Below are 20,467 nucleotides of genomic sequence, written 5' to 3'. Positions count from 1 at the left end.
CCCCCCAGGGACACGCGCACACACCAGCTACCCACCCCCCAGCGACACGCGCACACACCAGCTACCCACCCCCAGGGACACGCGGGCGCACCGAGGGAGGCTCACTATGGTGGGTAGCCCCTTTGCTCTGTGGACTCCTAGCTAAATGAACTCTTGCTAGCATTGGGTAGAAATCATGGGCTAGGAAACTCCTTATGGCTTTGCAGGCTCTGCACTCAGCGTCTCCTGGAGGCCTGGGCCAGTCAGATCCCATTGGTTACTGTCCCCTGGTACAAGATAACGGCCCTTTCCTGGGACAGCCCCCGGCTCTGTCCGTCCACGCAGGTGCAGAGAGGGTTACCACTGGCTGCTACGGCACCAAAACAGCAACTTGGATTTAAGTCTCAGGCTGAGATGGCTGCGGCTTGGTTCTGGTGCAAAGGGTTTTCATGGCTCTTTTCAGTGTGTTTTGCCCTGTGTATCTGTCTGGGTAAGGTAACAAAAGGAGGTACCAGGCCAAATCCTGCTTATAGCTACCCTGGGATAATCCTGAGCCAATGGAGTCACTCTGCATGAGGACAGCTTGGCCCAGTAGCAAACGGATGCTGAGAACTGTCTCCGGGCTGGGACCGGCAGACAGGGTGACTCACCCAACCGTGTGCAGAAGGAACAGAGCAGCAAACGGCAGCGCTGGACGGGAGTCTGCCTGCACCCCTGCACATCGCTCCGCAATGCGCCAGCCAAGAGCTGCTGTGACCTGGGCCTGCGGCAGCCACTTGCAGCGTCGTGGGGGCTTCAGAGGAGGGAGGGAAAGGCAAGTGTGCGCTGCTGCCTCCTGCTCTGCCCAGGCCCCAGGGGCAGCCCGCGACCCCCACTCCCTCCCGTGAGCCCCGCCCTGCTGATTGCACATGGGGTGAGACTGTCACTGGCCAGCACCCTCGGCACCTCGGCCGGGGGCCGGGCAGGGCTCCCTCAGGCTGCCCGCCCCATCTTGGAGGAGCGTGGCTGCAAGGATGGCCAAAGGAGACTCGGGAAGGAATGAGCTGTCTGCCCCCAGGGCCTGAGAGAGGAGATGGCAGAGCTCTGGGAAGGGGTCTCGGGATAGGTGGTGATAGAAGGGAGGGTCTGAGGGAAATACGGGGCGGGGGAGACCTGGGGCTCAGGGTGGATCAGCTGGGGGAGCTCAGAGAGGGGCTCGGGGTGGACCAGCTGGGGGGGCTCAGGGTGGATCAGCTCGGGGGGCAGAGGGGGTTCTGGGTGAGCAGGGCCTGAGGGGAAGGCTGCCATCCCTGCTCAGTGGATTGCTAGAGCATCTCTGGTGGCAGCAGGAGGAGGGGATGTTGTTGTCATGGGGACAGATCCTCCTTGTAGGGGCGGGACCTGAGATGGGTGACATCACCCCCAGGGGACGTGGGAGGATGCGGAACCGGAACCGACAGCAGGCGGAGCCTGGATGGGTCTGGAGCAGGCAGTGCAGGCAGCAGCTGCCATTCACTCACCTGGTCCTGAGCGCTCTGCATCCCGGCAGCGGCAACAGCATCCGGGTCTGGGAGGGGAGAAGAGCTGGCACACGCCAAGCACTGCAGCTGGTACCCAGCCCAGCTCCACCCCTCCTCCTCCTGCCATTCCAGCCTCCTTCCCCCAGCCTCCACCCGCTTTGTTCTCCATCCCTCCCCTCCTCCATCTCCCCTCTGCTGCAAGGAGCATCTTCCGCTCTCGCCCCTCCGAGGGCACCAGGCCGTGCAGCCGCTGGCCTTCCCAGGGGCTCGTGCACGGCGCTTTGCAGCTAACTTCGTGCCCTCCAGGACGAGTCCCAGGCCAAGGCTCCCGTCCCCTACTGTGGAGGCTGAGCTGGGATGCTGTTCTAGGGGTGCCCATGGTTCTCACCCTGCTCGTCTCCATCTATAAACTGTGCCGGTTTTTTGCCATGTCCAGTTCGGAGAGGGTGTCGGTGCCTGAGTACATGAGCCATGCGTGCTTGTGGTCCGGGGCGGGGGCTGCCTGCAACCACCGAGAAGTGTCCCCTGGGGTGAGCACGGATGTCCAGGTGGCTCTGGATCGGATCCTCCCTAATCTGCACCTGGCCATTTCCTCCATGAAGCAGGCAGACGACCCCGAGGATCTCAGGAAGGGGATCACAGAGATCTTCCAGCTGGTGGAGGAAGCCTGGGTGATGCCCACCCTGGGGAGAGATGTGGCCAAAGCTCTGTGTGATGTGATCCGCCTGGAGGGGGGCCTGGACCTGCTGCTGAACCTGCTCCAGGCAACAGAGCTGGAAACCAAGTGCCAGGCGAGCAAACTCCTGGAGCAGATCCTGGTGGCAGAAAACAGGTGAGTCTGCAAAGAGCCCACACCCTGCAGAGCCCTCCCCCCAGCACACCCCCACACAGCCCTCCTCCCAGTGCCCCCCACAGAGCCCTCTCCCCAGTGCCCCCCCACAGAGCCCTCCCCCCAGCACACCCCCACACAGCCCTCCCCCCAGTGCCCCCCACAGAGCCCTCCCCCAGCACCTTTTTATTAAGCTTTTGCTTTTCCACCCCTCTTGCTTTCCCTGCCACACACCCATCTGCCCAAGGGCCCCGCCACCCCTCCCTTCTGTTGCGGACTGTGATGAGCTCTGGGCTGCAGGCTCCCGGGGCAGGGCGTAGATAGAGTCATTCACACAAACGGGTGACTCCAGCAGCATGTTCCATTTGTGTGTCACACGTTTGGGGTCTTTGTCACACCTGGCGTCCCCCGTTCAGGCCTCAGCAGTGAGGGGGACGTACCCTTTGGGAGCCGGCTCACGGCAGAGGCTGCCCAGCGTGCTCGGTAGCTGAGGATAATGAACCATGGTTACAATGGTCATGCCTAGGGCCCCCCATTGCCCCATCATGCTAGGTGCTGTACAGAGGGATGGGCCAGTGGATTTGACCAGAAGACCCTAAAGGCTGGGAAGGTGTCAGCCATGAAAGAGGGGCTGAGGCAAAGTCCAAGGGACTCGCTGCCCGGGTCAGAGCTCTGGCTGGGAGGTGTGTTCGGTAACACAGAGGGCATGCAAGCCTCCGGCTCCCTGAGCTCCCAGAGCAAAGCTCCTCTGCGCCTCAGGGTGCCGCTCCCTAGCTGGGGATCTTAGCACAGCGAGGGAGAGAACTTCCTCCAGGAGGGTCTCTGCAGGTCTGTGCTTGGGAATTAGACTCTTCTGCTGGCCTGGCAGACAAGTGGTTAGTGATAACTGTATATTCTCCAGCATAGGGATGGGAGCATGTGTGTGTATAGGATCTAGGACAGCTTGGATTTTCCCTTCTCTAAGTGTGTGCACTCAGATCTCTGCCCCCTTGAGACTGTCAGCTCCTTGGGGTGGCGCTGTGCTGTCCCCCACATCTGTGCACCCCTGCACATCCACGGCATCACCAGGGATCATGCGTTCATTGGGACGAGTCACCCCTAACGAGTGAAGCTTCTACTCCCGCTGACACTTGCTAACGCACTCTGGCTGTCGGAGCTACAGGTCCAAATGCTCAGAACACGTCCCAGGCTCAGTTAACTGGGTCTCGCAGTTCTCAGCCTTCGGAGGAAGTAGGCAGGGAGACGAGGACTTCTGCCCCTGACATCCATAGGAACCGGCTCAGGCACCTCTTGTATGGGCCAATGCACGTCCTTGGGTTGGGTCTGACAGCTCCCTCCAGCTTGGATGAAATGAGACCTGCCCTCCATACTCAGTCACACCGCTCTGCCTGCTCACTCGTCTCACTGAGCACAGGTTTCTGGAGCAGGCAGCACAGAGGGCAGGTTAGTGCCTGGATGAGTTTTGCCACCGTCCTCTCTTGCTGCAGCCGCTCTCTGGGTTGGGCTGTGATATCATCTCCCGCAGGGTGCGTCTTATCACAGCCAGTGACCTCAGCCTGCCAGCGCGTCCCAGTGTGCTAGACGCTGCGCCAGAGAGCCGCTCTCCTCGTCCCCAGGACACTGAGTGGCTGGGGCCGGGGCAGGTGATTCAAAGCCCTAACTCCCTGCGAGTTCAGTATGTTCTTCGCCCAAGCCCTGGTGTCAGTGCTGCAGATGACAGGACCATGGGCCGGCAGCTTCACCCAGACTCAGCCCATCTACCCCGAACTCTAGCGTAGGGTGACCAGATCACACAGGTGAAATATCGGGACGCGGGGGGGGAAAGGGGGGCGGAGAAAAAAAATAAACAGTCGCCGGAGCTCCACGCCCCGCCCCCCCACCAGCTTGCCTCCACTCCGTCTCCACCTCCCCCCTCCCTCCAGCGCTTGCGCCGCCATACAGCTGATCAGCGCAAGCCTGGGAGGGAGGGGGGAGGAGGAGGAATGCGGCGTGCTTGGGGAAGAGGCGGGGCCAGGGCGGGGATTTGGGGAGGGATCCAATGGGAGAAGGAGGGGCGGAGTCGGGGCGGGTGGCGGGGCGCGAGCCCCCTCCAGGCTCCGCTCCGCCTGTAAGCGGAGGCAAAATATCAGGACAATTCGCATCCCGACCGAAGGTAGGTCAGGACGCGGGACAAATAAGCAAATATCGGGACAGTCCCGATAAAATCCGGACGTCTGGTCACCCTACTCTAGCGGTTCCCTCCGGGCTGCTGCCATTGGCCTTTCTGCCCCGTCTGCGAGCTAGGCTGTTGGTTTCTCTGGTTCCCTACCAGTTATCCCCACATCCTTTCCCTGACCCCTGGGCTGGCTGCCCAGACCCCCAAGCCTGGTTCCTTGCTCCCAGACTGGTCTGTATCTGCTCTCGCCTGCTCTGGACAGTGCAAACCTAGGGTCTTGGACCCTGCGTGGAGGAGGCCGAGGCAGGAAGACTCTGCAATCTGACCTGAACTTCTTGTTTTAATGGTTCCTGCAAACCTGACAATCACGTCGTCTAGTCCACCAGTCCTGCCAGCTGCCCCACATGGCAGCTCACTCCAGCTTGGACATTTTCATCCACAATTCCCCTTCCTCTCCTGGTCTCCAGCAGGTTTCTACCCAGCCGCCATTCTGCCTCCTTTTCCAGGACTCAATGCCTGAGCCATTGTGCGCTGCACGGACCCTGCTCCAGTGCGGTTTGATCTGCCACACCTTCCGCTCCTGCCTGCTAGGGTGGCACTGAGTCCAGGCACCAGCAGGTAGTTGAGACGGACACTGCCTTGACTGTGCAGCTGAGGAGACGCAGAGCTCCCACCACTGCGGGTCTGCACAGCTGGGTGTCCAAAGAGGCTGCCACCGACGGTCAGGACTCGCTTTTCTGGGACAGGAACAGAGGCAGAAGGATTCATGCTTAGAAGGTGAATGCACAAGGCACGTTCTTTGCACACGCATCTGTGTGTGAGCGTAGTGGGACTCGTTGCTGTCGGGGAACGGCTGTAATGTGCACGTTCAGCTCAGGAGCGGGGGACATTTCTGAAGGCAAGGTCTCCTCTGCAAACGCTGCTTGGTGCAAGTATCGATCAGCACGTACTGCAGCTGGCCCTGCTGTGGGGTCTGGGGCTCATCCAAATTTACAGCCTATTCTGCCCCCTCCACTGCGCCCAGTGGTAACAGCGGGGCCCAGAGAGGCAAAGAGGTTAATGAGGGGAATGCATTAGGATGTCATTAACATGGGAGGAAACGTCAGCTCAGAGAGTTTGAATTCAGCCCCTCGGTTCCTGGCAAGAGGGAGCGGCCGTTTGGCCCCGCTGTCTGACTCAGCCAGAACCACACGTCCTGCATCCGGGCCAGGAGACAAGTCTGTTCATTCTGTTCCCAGCCAGACCCCTTGCTGCAGCCTAGCAGGCTGTACTCTGCCCCTAGCAAATGCAGGCTTGGAGTGTCATTGAGCCCAGAACCCCATGGGGGTGAGACCAAGGTACCCCTCCCCCCAGCGTCCCCAGGCTGAACACTGAGCCGCAGCACTTCAAACTAAACTCAGGTTCTCAGCCTGCTTCCTGCCACGGCCGCACAAGCTGCCAGGTGCAGCCGCTCCTACCCAGAATCCTTTGCAATGGTTCCCATGCTGCAACAAGCTCCGGCTGACAGTGCCCTGCCCTAGCCAGAGATTCGGAGAATCCCCGAGCCCCTGGTGAGCCTGGAGCCTGGGTGGAAGGGCCTGGACTCTGGACCCCAGCCCCAGGCTGAGTCTGTTTTCCAGAGCTATCTGAGTGGATTGCTGTCCGATTTAGCCCAAGGTCACTGTGAGCAGCACAGAGAACAGGAGTTCCCAGAACCACCCATCTCACCTGCACCGAGGGGAGAGAGGGGCAGCCTGGTTTGCATCCCTCGAATTTGGCAGACAGAGACTTTGCTGACCCTCCAGCCCACCCCTCTGTGGGCTTCACGGGCCAGAAACGCAGTGGTTTGTCCCAGCCACTGCCTGGAGCTGTGATCAGTACTGACTGCTCCAGCGCCCCAGCCACTGCTTGTACTGGACCTGCACTCCGCATTAGCCTGTTGGTGGCATGGTGCAGAGGCCCCACGCACTCTGTCACAACCTGGCCAGAGGGGAGGGGCCCCACCACTGCTGGGAGGGGCCCCACCACTTGTACTGGAGCTGCGCGGCGCCCTGGCACTGTTTCTAGCTCTGGGTCTCTAGGGCTCACTCCCAGCTTCCGGTCTCTTGTCCGAGCCCTTCCTTAGGATGAGGGTCTCCATAGTCCTGCTGCCCCAGACCCTGGAACCAGCCGCCCCGGGTGCTTCCACACGCTCTCCCAGAGCGCTGGGCTCCTGGTTTAACCCCTTCAGGGACAATGGGACAGGGATGCAAGGAGCTTCCTAACCACATCGACTTTACTCCAAGAGCACTAGAGAGCTACAGATCTTTGCAAATAACCAAAATCCCGACCCTCCATTCCCACCCCACCAATCTGATCCCTCACCTCCTGGGAGACCAAGGACTGGTCAGCGTTTCCGGCTGGGGAGAATCCCTCCCCCGCCCTCCCCAGCCAGTGCCTCTAGCATGTCATGGTGGGTGGCTAAATACAGTCTCTGTTTGCCATGTGGCCAGACAGAGAAAGTCCATCTCCTTCCCCCAGTCAGACATCTGCACACACAATTCATTGTTCCTTGGGCCAGCTGTCAGTTGTGATGGCCCCAGATTGCTTGTCACGACTTCTCAGTCACAGTCATTCAGCTCGGCGTCCAGGACTTTCCTGGGCTGGGCACCTGGTTGGACTGCGGCCTAACAGGCCATGTTCTCCTGGGCACAACCAGAACCGGGGACGGGCTAAAGACAAGGAGACAGTGGCGCTTACAGTTTGCTACGACATATGCCCCCCACCCCCATCACATGCTACACAGTTCCTGGACAGACATCAGGAGTGAGTCATGGGCACGAGCTGTGGGCCCCTGCAGGACACGCCCCAAGTAACCCATCCCTAGTCAGGGTGCTGGGAAGCAAGGAGGCTCTGTAACATGGCGAGAAAGCCCCTGGACAAGCACTGGAGACCTGGCTGGGGAGCAAGTGTCGCTACCAGAGGCTGCTCCCAGCTTTCATCTAGCGAACGCCCCCCTTGGTCTCAGAGGCAAGTGAGAAGGGAAACAAGAAGCACAGACAGGAAACAGGCCTGCAAAGCACAAACTCAAGAGCCTTTGAATAAGGGCCTGGCTGGCAGTACCACAATGGCCTGGAGCAGAGAGCCAAACCGCAGCAAACCTGGTGCTCTGGGGAGCTGGGATGAGGCTGACGGACAGAGAGGGCTTTGCTGAGGGTTGTAACCACCTGTGCCAGTCAAACGGACAGAACCAGCTGAGGACCACATGCAGGAGCATGAGAAGTGTAACCGGGTCTGTAGGCCCCAGGGGAGCGTGTCCTTACACATTCCTGCTCACAGTGCGGACAGCGAATCGTGGACAATCCAGCTAACATGCCAGGGGAAGGGAGTGTGGGACTCTGCTCTCGTGTGTGTCTATCTGTCTCACTCCCGTTAACTCCAGGGTGACTCCAGACCACTTCCAGAGCATTAACAGAGCCGGGCACAATGGGCCCGTCTGGGTTCTGAGGACCCATGAAGAAGGTTTGAATCTACGGAGCAGGGAGATGGCTGATGGTTGGTGGGAGCTTTGCTGAGACGATGGGGAAGGCTGGAGGATTTTAGGGACAAGCCTCATTGGGGGAGGGGAGTCAGGTGAGGTATAAACCAGGAAATTCACTTGCTGCTCATGTGATGGCCTGGGATGGGGGAGGGGATCCCTTGGGAGCTGGGTCTCTGGGTCCTGCTTCCTAAGGGGGATCCAGGTGCTCTCTGGATCCAAGAGGATTTGTAAGGCTCTTCAGGCATGAGAACAAAGTGGTTCTTTAGTACCAGCCCTGTATGTATCTAGCCACACTATGGAGGGGCAGGTATCCTGGCAGCCAGTCTACACGGGAGACAGCCTCCTGCCATCTGTGCCCCTTGGAGCCATTCCACTGCCAATAGAAACCTCTGTCCCTCCTGGGGCACATACCGGTCTCTTAGTGCCATGTAAACGGTGATGGGTTCAGTCTCTGGTTGCCCTGGCACTGCCATTCTCTTTGATTTCACCCCTGCTTCTCTTTCACCCAGGGACCGGATTGCCCGGATTGGGCTGGGGGTGATCCTGAATCTGACCAAGGAGCGAGACAGCCCCCAGGTGGCACGCAGCCTCTCAGGTATCCTGGAGCACATGTTCAAACACACTGAGGAGACCTGTTTCCAGCTCATTTCTGACGGGGGCCTGGACGCCATCCTCTACTGGTGCCGCTGGACCGACCTCGTTGTACTGCGCCACTGCGCCATGGCCCTGGCCAACTGCGCCATGTACGGCGGGCAAGCCAACCAGCGGCTGATGATCGAGAAGAACACGGCAGAGTGGCTCTTCCCACTGGTGTTCTCCAAAGATGACGAGCTGATCCGCCTGCACGCATGCCTGGCCATCACAGTGCTGGCCACCAACAAAGAGATCGAGAAAGAGGTGGAGCGGTCGGGAACCCTGGCGCTGGTGGAGCCCTTCATCGCCTCTCTGGACCCGGAGCGGTTTGCAGGCGACTTGCTGGACAGCAGTGACAACAGTCAGGGAAGGACAGCAAAGGACCTGCAGCATCTGGTGCCCTTGCTGGATAGCTCGCGTCTGGAGGCGCAGTGCATCGCGCTCTTCTACCTGTGCATAGAGGCCGCCATCAAAGCCAGGCAGAAGAAAACCCAGGTATGGCTGGGTTTGGGGAGGCAGGGTTACCTGAGACAAGTAGATGTGGGAGGAGGAGGGGCACTGAGGTTGCATCCAAGCAGCCCTGCAGCCTCTGGGAAATGGGGCATCGCTTGCTCCCCCCGTGTGCTCACAGTTCTGCCTATTAGGGTGCTGTGGTAGTCCTGAAATGCCCACGTGCCAGGACTGCGCAGCACGAACCAGCGGGAAGGCACTCGGGGAAACAAAGCTGTGATGGCTCCTGCTCTTCTGTGCCCAGATTTTCAGTGAAATTGGGGCTGCCCAGAGCCTGAAGAGGATAGTGTGTTACTCCACCAACACCACTGCCTCATCGCTGGCCAAGAAGGCGCTGCGCATGATGGGTGAGGAGGTGCCTCGACGGATCCTGCCCACCGTCTCCAGCTGGAAACCCATCGAGGTGCAGACGTGGCTGCAACAGACTGGATTCAACAAATACTGCCAGAGCTTCCTGGTAGGGCCATGCTTGCGGGGAAAAGGGCAGTGGAAAGGCCCTTTGCTGGGAACACACAAAGAACCCACATTGTAACTGTCTGTAATAAGGAACCCTATAGATCTACCGTCACCCAGAGCAATGGAGCAATTCATGGCCACTGCCACTCCAGGGCAACGTCTCCACCTGGCACCTTCAGCCTTGAGGAGAGCTAGATGGGACTAAGCCCGTGTCTTGTCTCACCAGTGCTGCAAGCCCCAGAGCAGGAGGCCAGCCCTCCATCCTCATGCACTGCTGTCCCAGGGCAGAATCCTGCCTGATCACAGCTGGGGCAATAGGCCGCCGTGTGTCACGTCTCACCCAGACCCGATAGCCAGAGCACGCTGGAATCGCAGAGCAGGAGTCTGGAGGGAGAGGCTGTCGACGAGCAGTCCCATCTCTGGATGGCAAAGAGAATGGCTTAGGGCACTGGAGCTGCCCATGAGCCCCCATGTGGGGCTGCCCACCGTGCACTGCATGAGCATCTCATCCATGTCCCCAGGCTGAGCCTCCTCCCTGACTCAGGGCTCCATGTGCATTGTGCAGCAGGCCTTGGTGGGCTGCTCTGACACCTCCTCTCTTGGCAGGAGCATGAGGTGGATGGGGACTTGCTGCTGCGACTGACGGACACAGATCTGCGGGAAGATCTGGGGATGGCCTCTAGCATCATCCGGAAGAGGTAGGACCCTTGTGTCCCACAGCAGTCGCTGCAGAGACAAGCGGGAGAGTCCAGGGCAAAGCCCTTCGACTCTCCCCTCCGTTCCCTGCTGTGACAGGAGCACCAGAGGCAGCTGCCTCTGACCTCACACTGGGAGAGGCTGGGCTCTTGGGGAGGGATAGCTCAGTGGTTTGAGCATTGGCCTGCTAAAGCCAGGGTTGTGAGTTCAATCCTTGAGGGGGCCATTTAGGGATCTGGGGCAAAAATCATTCTGGGGATTGGTCCTGCTTTGAGCAGGGGGTTGGACTAGATGACCTCCTGAGGTCCCTTCCAACCCTATGAACTCTGAGGTTCTACTGTACACAAAAGGGACCTACAGAAACACCACCAAAGGCCCTGTGCCCAGCTGTGACTCCATCCTGCTGCCGGGGGAGTTCTCACAAGGTGGCCAATGCCACAGGGAGTGGCTGGATGGGAGGGGGGGGGGTCTCCTCAGCACAGGAACTGGGCTGGGGCCCTGTGTGCTACTCAGAAAGCTGCAGACTGACCCTGGATTCTGCTCTCCCGGCTGCAGGTCCTGCCCCTTCACGTCTCAATGCAGAGATGTTCCACTAGTCAATCGACTGTCTGTCTGTCCATCTCTCTCATGCACCCTTCACCACAGCATCTGGGCACTCTCTTCTCTTCCTGAGTGCCTGCCTGACCCCGAGCCCCATCAAATCCCTCTCCCCCTGTGCTTACATCCATTGACTTGCCAGGTTTTTCCGGGAGCTGACGGAGCTGAAGACATATGCAAATTACTCCACCTGCGACCGCAGCAACCTGGCCGACTGGCTAGGCAGTGTTGATCCCAAGTTCCGCCAGTACACGTACAACCTGGTGACCTGTGGCATCGACCGCAACTTCCTGCACCGTGTGACGGAGGAGCAGCTGCAGGAGGACTGCCACATCGATGTGGGCTTCCACCGCGTGCGCATTCTCTCTGCCGCCAGGGGTAAGGCCCTGCTCCCTTCTCAGCACAGAGACACCGGGGGCCAGTCTGGTCACTGGTCAGACCCGGCCAGGGCTGGTCAGCTCACTGGGTCGGGAGTCGGATGGGACTAGTCTGACTGCCGGGTGACCATTCACAGATCACCATTAACTCTTCGCTGCTATCCACTCTCATCTCTAGAAATGCTTCACTCTCCCCTGCCGTGCAGTGGCTGCAAATCCACCTCCGAGGGGCCTGACGTGTTTATCAGCTACCGACGGAGCACTGGCTCCCAGCTGGCCAGGTGAGTGCCGAGGGGATCGCCCCACGTGGACCCACTCCAGGGGAAGGCGCAATGGCGCCCGTTCTGTGTCATGGTGCTGATGGCTTAGGAATGACTCAGGATCTCTCTGTGGGCAGAGAAGGACAGAGCAGCATCTGGAGGGGACAGTGCCTGAGGCTCAGTGAGAGCAGAGCAGACTGGAAGGGGAATTCAGCCCCCAAACCCCATCCTGCTTCCCTGCTGATGCTGACTTGCACCTTCCTCATTCTACACCCCTGGTGGCCCAGTCAGAGCAGGGCTTAAAGCCTCCCTCCCTGTTAGTTCTGTGACAGCCCACACGCCTCGAGCCTGCGCAGGCCTGAGCCAGCAGCTACCGTCTGGAGGGCTGCAGTTGGCTCTGTGGAAGCCTGTTCTCTGCTCCTCTATCTCACGGTGCCCCTGGCTGAGATGACAAGGACAGGGGGTGCCCTGATGGTGCCTCTCTTGCCCCCAGCCTGCTGAAGGTCCATCTGCAGCTGCATGGCTTCAGCGTGTTCATAGATGTGGAGAAGCTGGAGGCGGGGAAGTTTGAGGACAAGCTGATCCAGAGCGTGATGAGCGCCCGCAACTTCGTGCTGGTTCTCTCGCCAAACACGCTGGATAAGTGCATGGGGGACCCTGACCGCAAGGACTGGGTGCACAAGGTGAGAACCCCCGGGCAGGAGCGCAGAGGGACTTGGTGGCACCGCGGGAGTGGTCACTCGAGCCAATGGTTGTAGGGGACAACCTTGGCTCGAGTGACCATGAGCTAATTCAGTTTAAACTTAATGGAAGGATTAACAGAAATGATACTGTAACTAAGGTTTACAATTTCAAAAAGGCCAACTTTAATAAATTAAGGCGACTACTTAGGGAAGTGGATTGGGCTAACATACTTAGGGATCTAAAGGCAGATGACGCCTGGGATTATTTCAAGCAGAAGTTGCATGAGATGTCTGAGGCCTGTATCCCGAGAAAGGGAAAACAATTAGTGGGCAGGAGATTTAGACCTAGCTGGATGAGCAGGAGTCTCAAAGGGGCGATTAAGAAAAAACAGAAAGCGTACAGAGAATGGAAGAAGGGAGGGATCAGCAAGGAAACCTACCTTAGTGAGTTTAGAGCATGTAGGGATGCGGTGAGAAAGGCCAAAAGCCGTGTAGAGTTGGACCTTGCGAGGGGAATTAAATCCAATAGTAAGAGGTTTTATAGCCATATAAATAGGAAGAAAACAAAGAAAGAGGAAGTGGGACCGCTGAAGAATGTGGATGGAGTGGAAATTAAGAATAATCTAGGCATGGCACAATATCTAAATGAATATTTTGCTTCGGTCTTTAATAAGGCTAATGAAGGGTTTAGGAATAGAGGGAGTAGGACAGAGGGGAATAGAGGAGGGGGGATAGACATTACAGTATCAGAGGTGAAAGCCAAACTTGACCAGCTAAACGGGACTAAATCGGGCGGACCGGATGATCTTCATCCTAGAATACTGAAGGAACTGGCGCGAGAAATTGCGAGCCCCTTGGCGACAATTTTTAATGAATCTGTAAACTCGGGGGTGGTACCGTTGGACTGGAGAATAGCTAATGTGGTTCCTATTTTCAAGAAGGGGAAAAAAAGTGACCCGGGTAACTACAGGCCTGTTAGTTTAACTTCTGTAGTATGTAAGGTCTTGGAAAAAATTTTGAAGGAGAAAGTAGTTAAGGACCTTGAGGTGAATGGCAAGTGGGACAAATTACAACATGGGTTTACGAAAGGCAGGTCATGCCAAACCAACCTGATCTCCTTCTTTGAGAAAGTAACAGACCTTCTAGATAAAGGAAATGCGGTGGATCTAATATACCTCGATTTTAGTAAAGCGTTTGATACGGTTCCGCATGAGGAATTATTGGTTAAATTGGATAAGATGGGGATCGATAGGAAAATCCAGAGGTGGATAAGGAACTGGTTAAAGGGGAGACTGCAGAGGGTAGTACTGAAAGGTGAACTGTCAGATTGGAGGGAGGTCACCAGTGGGGTTCCTCAAGGTTCGGTTCTGGGTCCGATTTTATTTAATCTATTCGTTACTGACCTCGGAACCGAATGTAGGAGTGGGCTGATAAAGTTTGCGGATGACACAAAGTTGGGAGGCATTGCCAACTCGGAGAAGGATCGGGATATTCTGCAGGGAGACTTGGATGACCTTGTAAATTGGAGTATTAGTAATAGGATGAGATTTAATAGTGAGAAGTGTAAGGTGATGCATTTAGGGATGACTAATAAGAATTTCAGTTATAAGCTAGGGACGCATAGGTTAGAAGTGACTGAGGAGGAGAAGGACCTCGGAGTCCTGGTTGATCGCAGGATGACTATGAGTCGGCAATGCGACGTGGCTGTGAAAAAAGCGAATGCGATCTTGGGATGCATAAGGCGAGGTATTTCTAGTAGGGACAGGGAGGTGCTGCTTCCGTTATACAAGGCGCTGGTGAGACCTCACTTGGAGTACTGTGTGCAGTTCTGGTCTCCTATGTTTAAAAGGGATGAACTGAAACTGGAACGGGTACAGAGAAGGGCAACTAGGATGATCCGAGGAATGGAAAACCTTTCCTATGAAAGGAGACTCGAGGAGCTTGGTTTGTTTAGCCTAACCAAAAGAAGGCTGAGGGGGGATATGATTGCTCTCTTTAAATATATCAAAGGGATAAATACCAGGGAGGGGGAGGAATTATTTCAGCTCAGTGCTAATGTGGACACGAGAACGAATGGATATAAACTGGCCGTGGGGAAATTTAGGCTTGAAATTAGACGAAGGTTTCTAACCGTCAGAGGGGTGAAATTTTGGAACAGCCTTCCGAGGGAAACGGTGGGGGCGAAAGACCTCTCTGGCTTCAAGATTAGGCTAGATAAGTTTATGGAGGGAATGGTTTGATGGGATTACGTGATTCTAATCAATTAGGCAATAACGGCCATCGCTGGTCAAATGAGGGTCTGGCTAGAGAATCTTGCCTGTATGCTCGGGGTTCTGCTGATCGCCATATTTGGGGTCGGGAAGGAATTTTCCTCCAGGGTAGATTGGCAGTGGCCCTGGAGGTTTTTCGCCTTCCTCCGCAGCATAGGGCAGGGGTCGCAAGCTGGAAGATTCTCTGCGTCTTGAAGTCTTTAGATCACGATCTGGAGACTTCAACAGCAGAGCTAAGGGAAAGTGGGGGGGTCAGCTTTGGTGGCCTGCATCATGCAGGGGGTCAGACTAGATGACCATGTTGGTCCCTTCTGACCTTAAAGTCTATGAGTCTATGAGTCTATGAGTGGGAGGGGCTGGAGATGGCTCTGGCTGCCATGTGGGAGCCATGAGCTAAGCTCTGGGCTTTCCCCTCAGGAGATCGTGACGGCCCTGAGCTGTGGGAAGAACATCATTCCTGTGGCTGACCATTTTGAGTGGCCTGATCCCCAGGATCTTCCCGAGGACATGAGGGCTGTCCTGAAATTTAACGGCATCAAGTAAGTGCGGGCGGGGCCCTGTCCCAGCCGTGCTCTTGCGGTGGCTGCTGACTTGTGTGGAGTGCAGGCAGTGCGATGCAATCTGAGGCGGTGGGCGGGTGAGACAGCAGACGCAGGCCGCTGAACGTCACAAGTTCAGGGCAGGGGGTGCCGGCCTCTCTGCAGCTGGGACCCATCTCATCTGGGAGGTGGAATTTTCTTCTCCTGGTCTCCCTTGAATAATTCTCCTCCCTCCTTGGCATTTTGGCCCCTCAGCTACCTGCAGGCAGATCTCGTGTTTCCTGTTATCCTTCAGCCGAGCAGGGCAGACTGAGCTCTGTCCATCCCTCCTCCTGACCCAATCGCTCCAGCCCCTTCATTGTTCCTGCTCTTCTTCCCTGAGCTCTGCTTGCCACTAGTGCAGGATCCCTTCCCAGACGCGTCCCAGCACCCGTGGCCCCTTGGCACTTTGAATGGCATCCCAGGAGGGGTGGGGGGGTCCCTACTGTGCCCGTGGCCCAGGCTTCCCAGGGTCGCTACCACGGGGCCATAGCATGAAGGAGCCTTTTCTGTGCTGCTGGGGTTCAGCTCCCTGCCTCTGCTAGCCACAGGCAACCCAAGCCCTGCCTCTCAGCCCACGTGGGCTCCACTGGCCCACATGCAGGTGCCGATAGGACACTCCAACCCCCGCAGTGCCCAGCCCCGGGGCACTGGTCACTCGGGAGGTTCCCAAAGGAACAGCACCCCAGCTTCCCAGTGACCTGAGACCCCGCTCTGCGTCACACACAGCACTCGGGTTTGCTTCCTGAGAAAGCGAGTGTATGTAGCAGAGAACAGAGAGTCATAGGGCAGCCAATAGAAACACTGGAAACAAAGGGTTACCCGTACAATCAAACCCTCACATGCCTGAGCCCTGCTCTGCTGAGCTGCTGTCACCCCAAAGTCTTTCCCCTGCGCTGTCCCACGGGGATGGCCAAGACCCTGCTTTCATGAGGCCCAGCCTGCTGGCTGCTCCCCTCCCCCAGGGTGTCTGTCTGCACCCCCAGATAGATCCTCTCTCCCCTTTGCTCTTCACTGGAAAACAGACCCCTGGTTACCTCACGAGCTCCCCCTTAGTGGGTGACTCCGCATGCGGCCAGACTCCCACTGGGAGACACACAACACACAATGGCCAATGGGGGAGAGAAGTGGTGGGACCTGACTTAGGGACGCTGCCTGTGGGTGACCTGCCTGTAGCTACAGTGCCCAGCGTAGACAGAGACATGCCTCCTTTCACAGGACCCGCACGGCCCATTGGCAAGGGGATGATGTGACACCCGTACGTGAGCGCTGGGGAACTAGAATGTAAACACCAGCCCCAGGGTTTCCTGTAACCCGTATGTACCTCTGTGCCCTCTGCCAGTTGGTATCGAGGTTCTTCGGTCACAATGGCATCCGGGGGGAGGGGGGGGTCTGACAGTGCCCATAACCCGGGCACACTGAACAGCACCCGGGGGGCAGTCTGACAGTGCCCGTGGCCCGGGCACATGAACAGCATCTGGGGGGGGGGGTCTGACAGTGCCCGTGGCCCAGGCACACTGAACAGCACCCGGGGGGGAGGGGGGTGTCTGACAGTGCCCGTGGCCGGCGCATCGAGCTCACCTGCAGACTTTCGAGTCCATTGAGCAGGGTGTGATAGTCCGTTTTCTCCCCTGGATGCAGATGGTCCCATGAGTACCAGGAGGCCACAATCGAGAAGATTATCCGCTTCCTCCAGGGCCGCTCATCCCGGGATTCTTCAGCTGGCTCAGAGAACAGCCTGGAGTGTGCAGCCCCTCTCGGGCAGACCTACAGCCAGGCAGGGCCGCCCCATATCCTCTAGGGCAGTGTTGTTCAACGAGGGACCGGCTTGCTGCTTTCCTACACTGCATCAGGGAGATCTCAGGGCATGGCGCCGGTCCTCAGCCCGGCAGCTGAGAAACACGGTGCTAGGGACTTCCCAGAAGCGCTCTCCCCAAGTGGGGTTCAATCCTTCCCGTTAGAGCTTCCTGCTTCCAGGGCTGCGCCCTGGGCCTACCCCTGAGGGACCTGGACCACTTCCCTGGCTCAGACAGTGCAAGAGGAAGGGCCCTTGGCTGGGGCAGCAGCCGAATATCAACTCTCTAATTACCCTCCCATCCTCGAATCCAGCCCCGGCACCGAAAGGGATGTTCTCCCCTTAAGAGCAAAGAACACTTCCTATCTGCCTCCTACAGCCTGAGCCTGTGGGGGCCAGACAAGAGGGCCCGTCCCAATGCCCCTGGGGCAGGGAGACAGCTGTTCCCCTTCCCTCGCCATGACGCCCACTCGTCTGACTCCCCCAGCCTGCAGAGAAAGTGATGGAGAACGCAGACCCCACCCAGAGATGTTTGCAGGAAGGAGGGGAGGGGGAGGAAGGGGCAGTTGAGAGGAAGTGGCCCATGCGTAAGGCTACGATTTAGTCACGGGTATTTTTAGTGAGTCACAGACAGGTCAGAGACAATAAAAGTCATGGCCAGTGATCTGTCCGTGACTTTTACTAAAAACACCCGTGCCTAAATCTTAGGTGCTGAGGGGGGAAGGGGTGCTCTGGCAGTCGCTGCTGCTCCTGGGGGTGGGGTCAGCCTGGGGCGCACCGCCGCTCCTCCGGGCAGTGCCTGGGACCAGTTGCCTGGGGTCGCCTGAGCAGCGACCAGCGTGGCTGGTCCTAGGGCCGCCCCAGCTGCTCGGGCGGCCCTGGGCTCAGCCGCACCAGCCGCTGCAGCTGCAGAAGTTACAGAGGTCCCAGAAAGTCATGGAATCCGTCACCTGCGTGAAAGACTCGCAGCCTTACCCACGAGCCGTGTATTCACGAGGATTTCACAAGGGAGCGTCATGCAGCTGGCACAGGCTGCCATGTGGACTCCAGCTCCTGCACTTACACGCCCTGCTGGGTGCCTGGGGACCATTACCAAGGGCAGCAGCTCAGGGAGCGAGTGGCACCACAAAGTGCTAATGGGCAGGAGAGGCCAAATGAAAGCAAAGCCCTGGAGCAATCCCCTTGTTTTATGTCAGGTCCTTACAACCTGCCTAGGTGGAGACCTCCCCTCCCCCCATCCCAAACAGCAGCTCCTGCCACCTCCTCGCGGCCTCTCTCCACACGGTGCCCAGCCTGGGGAGCCCTTTGCTTCCAGCTCAGGTAGAAATCTTTCCCGGGGGCCTTTGCAAAGTGCATCTTGTTTTTATCACCTGATGTCTCAGTTCTTGCCACTCTGGTGCCATTGTAAAGCATTGTCAGGCCCATGTATGCAGGGCACAAAGCTGCCCGGGGTCCGGGGCGCGCTGCTGGGCGGGGCGTGGAAGGACATTAGCTGCTGTATTGTACCTGTGGGATCATTATACACCGGCAAGGCACTGGGCTGTATTCCTGCCGGCTCTGGTCTTCATTCCAGACTTGTCATGGCTCCTGCTCCGCTCAGAGGGAGCTTGCTGGCACGTAGCCCAATGGGTCTGCGTAAGCTTCCCTCCGAGCTTAGGCTTTGTTGGCTCCAGCGTTAAGTGACAGGCCATTTCCTCACCTCCCCCATCCCGCTCATGAGCCAGATCCTTTGCACATTCAAAATCAGCCAGCAGCTACTCAGCCAGCAGGGTATTGGGGATGGGAGCAGAGGCCATTGCCGAGGCAGACGGGGGTTTTCTGGGTGTGGGGCTGGGCTGACAGCAGGACCTTGCAAGATGTGGGGCCAGGCACAGTTGGCCCATGCACTCTGGGCCCCGTTCACTGGGGGGAGGGGGGGGGGCTGTACTGCAGCTGGAGCTCAAACACGGGGCTTGTTTGCTTTACTTTGCCCCTTTCTGTGGCATCTGTGGGTGCAGGGAGAAGCCTGTCAGGCAGCCAATGCGAGATGGTCTCAGCTCGCTGTGCTGGGGCCTGGACCTCACCCTGCACCTACACCTCTGATCTTTGGCTGCTGGTGGAAGCTGCTCTTAACAGGCCCCTTTCTGACGCAGGAACTGGCCAGGGGCTTTTCTTGGAGGAGATTTCGTCTCCTCCAAAGGGGTCCCCACTCTGCAGGCTGAAGCTGGCTGCTTGGGGCCACACCAAACCCAGTCCTGCCCTAGGAAAGGGAAGGTCATTGACCTATTGAGCAGTGACAGCATGGTCCCCCTGCACACCCAGCGAGACAGACTTCCAGCTGCAGGTGACACACTGTGACCGGATGGCCAACAGAGGGCGCTCCTCGGGTACCACAGACATCACTTCTCATCCCCATCTTCACTGCAGCTCTCCTGCCTGTTCCTTCCTGCTTCCATTCACAGGGCAGCTACTGCAGCAGCCCCCGCAGAGCGCAGCGCAAACGCTTCAAGCCTGGCTGGAGCGTCAGGCCCACGGCAGGTAAACGCCCGGGGGCCTCTGCACAGCACTCTATGTACAGGAGCCGCCCACCCGAGTGCCGAGCGGGTTGCTTAGTCCCAGCAATGCTGCGGAGCAGTTACAGCCGCCGAGCCCTCTCTGCCCACAAGCCGGCAGGCTCCAGCCACACGAGATGGGTCCAAAGAAAATGGGATGCGGTGAAGGAACATTCATTATTCATGAGTGGAGATGATGGGCTCCTGAATGAAGAATTGCTTTCAATTAGAGGCATTGGGGTTTGAGCGAGTGATGCCACGGGCTAGCAGCAGGTGGGGCGGCACAGCAATGCGTCTGCAGCTGATGTGATCGGAGACAGCCATAGGCACAGGGACACGGCCTGCCTAGGCTCTGCTCCCTCCGGCCTGCACCTTCTCTGCCACCCAGGCCTAGGGGGTGGGGAGGAGCCCAGCGCATGTCACTTTGGGACCCGACTGGAGAGTCCAACCCCAGCAGCACTGCAGGCCCCACTCAGGCCTCTCCTCCCCATGTGCTGAATGACGGGGCGGAGCCTGTTGTACGCTGCACTGGCCCAGAGGCACCTGCGTGGATTTTAGGGCAAGAGGGCACCATTGTTCATCAAGGCCAGCCAGACTTGTCCTTTGGGAAGGCATGAACCATCAGGCCTTAGGAAACTCCAGCTAGTACAAGATGCTGCAGTACGTCTCCTCAGCATCACGGGCTACTGTGAGCCCATTCGGCCTGTCCTCCATCCTTTACACTGGCTTCCCATAGCCAAGAGAGTCAAGGGCAAGGACCTGTAAAGGCCTAAGGCACAGGATGAGAGCCACGGCAAACAACTCCACCTCTCAGGCACAGTGGAACTTCCTACCATGAGGATAAAGCTGGTCTGTGTGGGAGACAGAGCTTGCTGGGGGGCTGGTCGGAGACTGTGCACAAACTCCCCGGGGAGCTAAGGATCAGCCCAAATTCCCACTCCCCGAGGCACTGCGCTGACCTGCCTTCTCTAACGCAAACCGAGCAGCGTGCCTATAGCGAGGGGGGAACCCTACCAAAACATTCCACTGCCCACATATTCTCTCCCGGAAAGAGGGTGAGAGACAGAATAAACCACAGGAGGCAGCTGCTAGCCGTGTTGCTTCATGCGTGAGTAGAAGG

General features: G+C 58.0%; 1 protein-coding gene across 1 annotated transcript; it reads left to right on the top strand.

Annotated features, from left to right (window-relative positions):
* Positions 1–1,298: 1,298 nt before the first annotated feature.
* On the top strand, positions 1,299–18,611 carry SARM1 (sterile alpha and TIR motif containing 1). The gene is made up of 9 exons (XM_026656411.1): positions 1,299–2,310; positions 8,471–9,089; positions 9,349–9,561; positions 10,167–10,258; positions 10,996–11,231; positions 11,409–11,511; positions 11,984–12,173; positions 14,861–14,982; positions 16,663–18,611. Exons 1-9 carry the CDS (start codon positions 1,433–1,435, stop codon positions 16,820–16,822), a joined length of 2,613 nt encoding a protein of 870 aa, XP_026512196.1. The 5' UTR covers positions 1,299–1,432; the 3' UTR covers positions 16,823–18,611.
* Positions 18,612–20,467: the final 1,856 nt, after the last annotated feature.

The sequence above is a fragment of the Terrapene carolina genome, unplaced genomic scaffold (assembly GCF_002925995.2).
Source record: "Terrapene carolina triunguis isolate 2854851 unplaced genomic scaffold, T_m_triunguis-2.0 Scaffold231, whole genome shotgun sequence".
In the NCBI taxonomy this organism is placed as follows: domain Eukaryota; kingdom Metazoa; phylum Chordata; order Testudines; family Emydidae; genus Terrapene; species Terrapene triunguis.
The sequence above is the reverse complement of the archived record's forward strand: the minus strand, read 5'-3'. Positions and strand labels throughout refer to the sequence as shown.

Excerpts from the sequence above, each read along its gene's own strand:
- SARM1 (XM_026656411.1), top strand. The coding sequence starts at position 1,433 with ATGGGTCTGGAGCAGGCAGTGCAGGCAGCAGCTGCCATTCACTCACCT. Across the intron at positions 9,090-9,348 it reads CCAGGCAGAAGAAAACCCAG|ATTTTCAGTGAAATTGGGGC; the intron begins GTATGGCTGGGT and ends TTCTGTGCCCAG. Across the intron at positions 9,562-10,166 it reads AATACTGCCAGAGCTTCCTG|GAGCATGAGGTGGATGGGGA; the intron begins GTAGGGCCATGC and ends CTCTCTTGGCAG.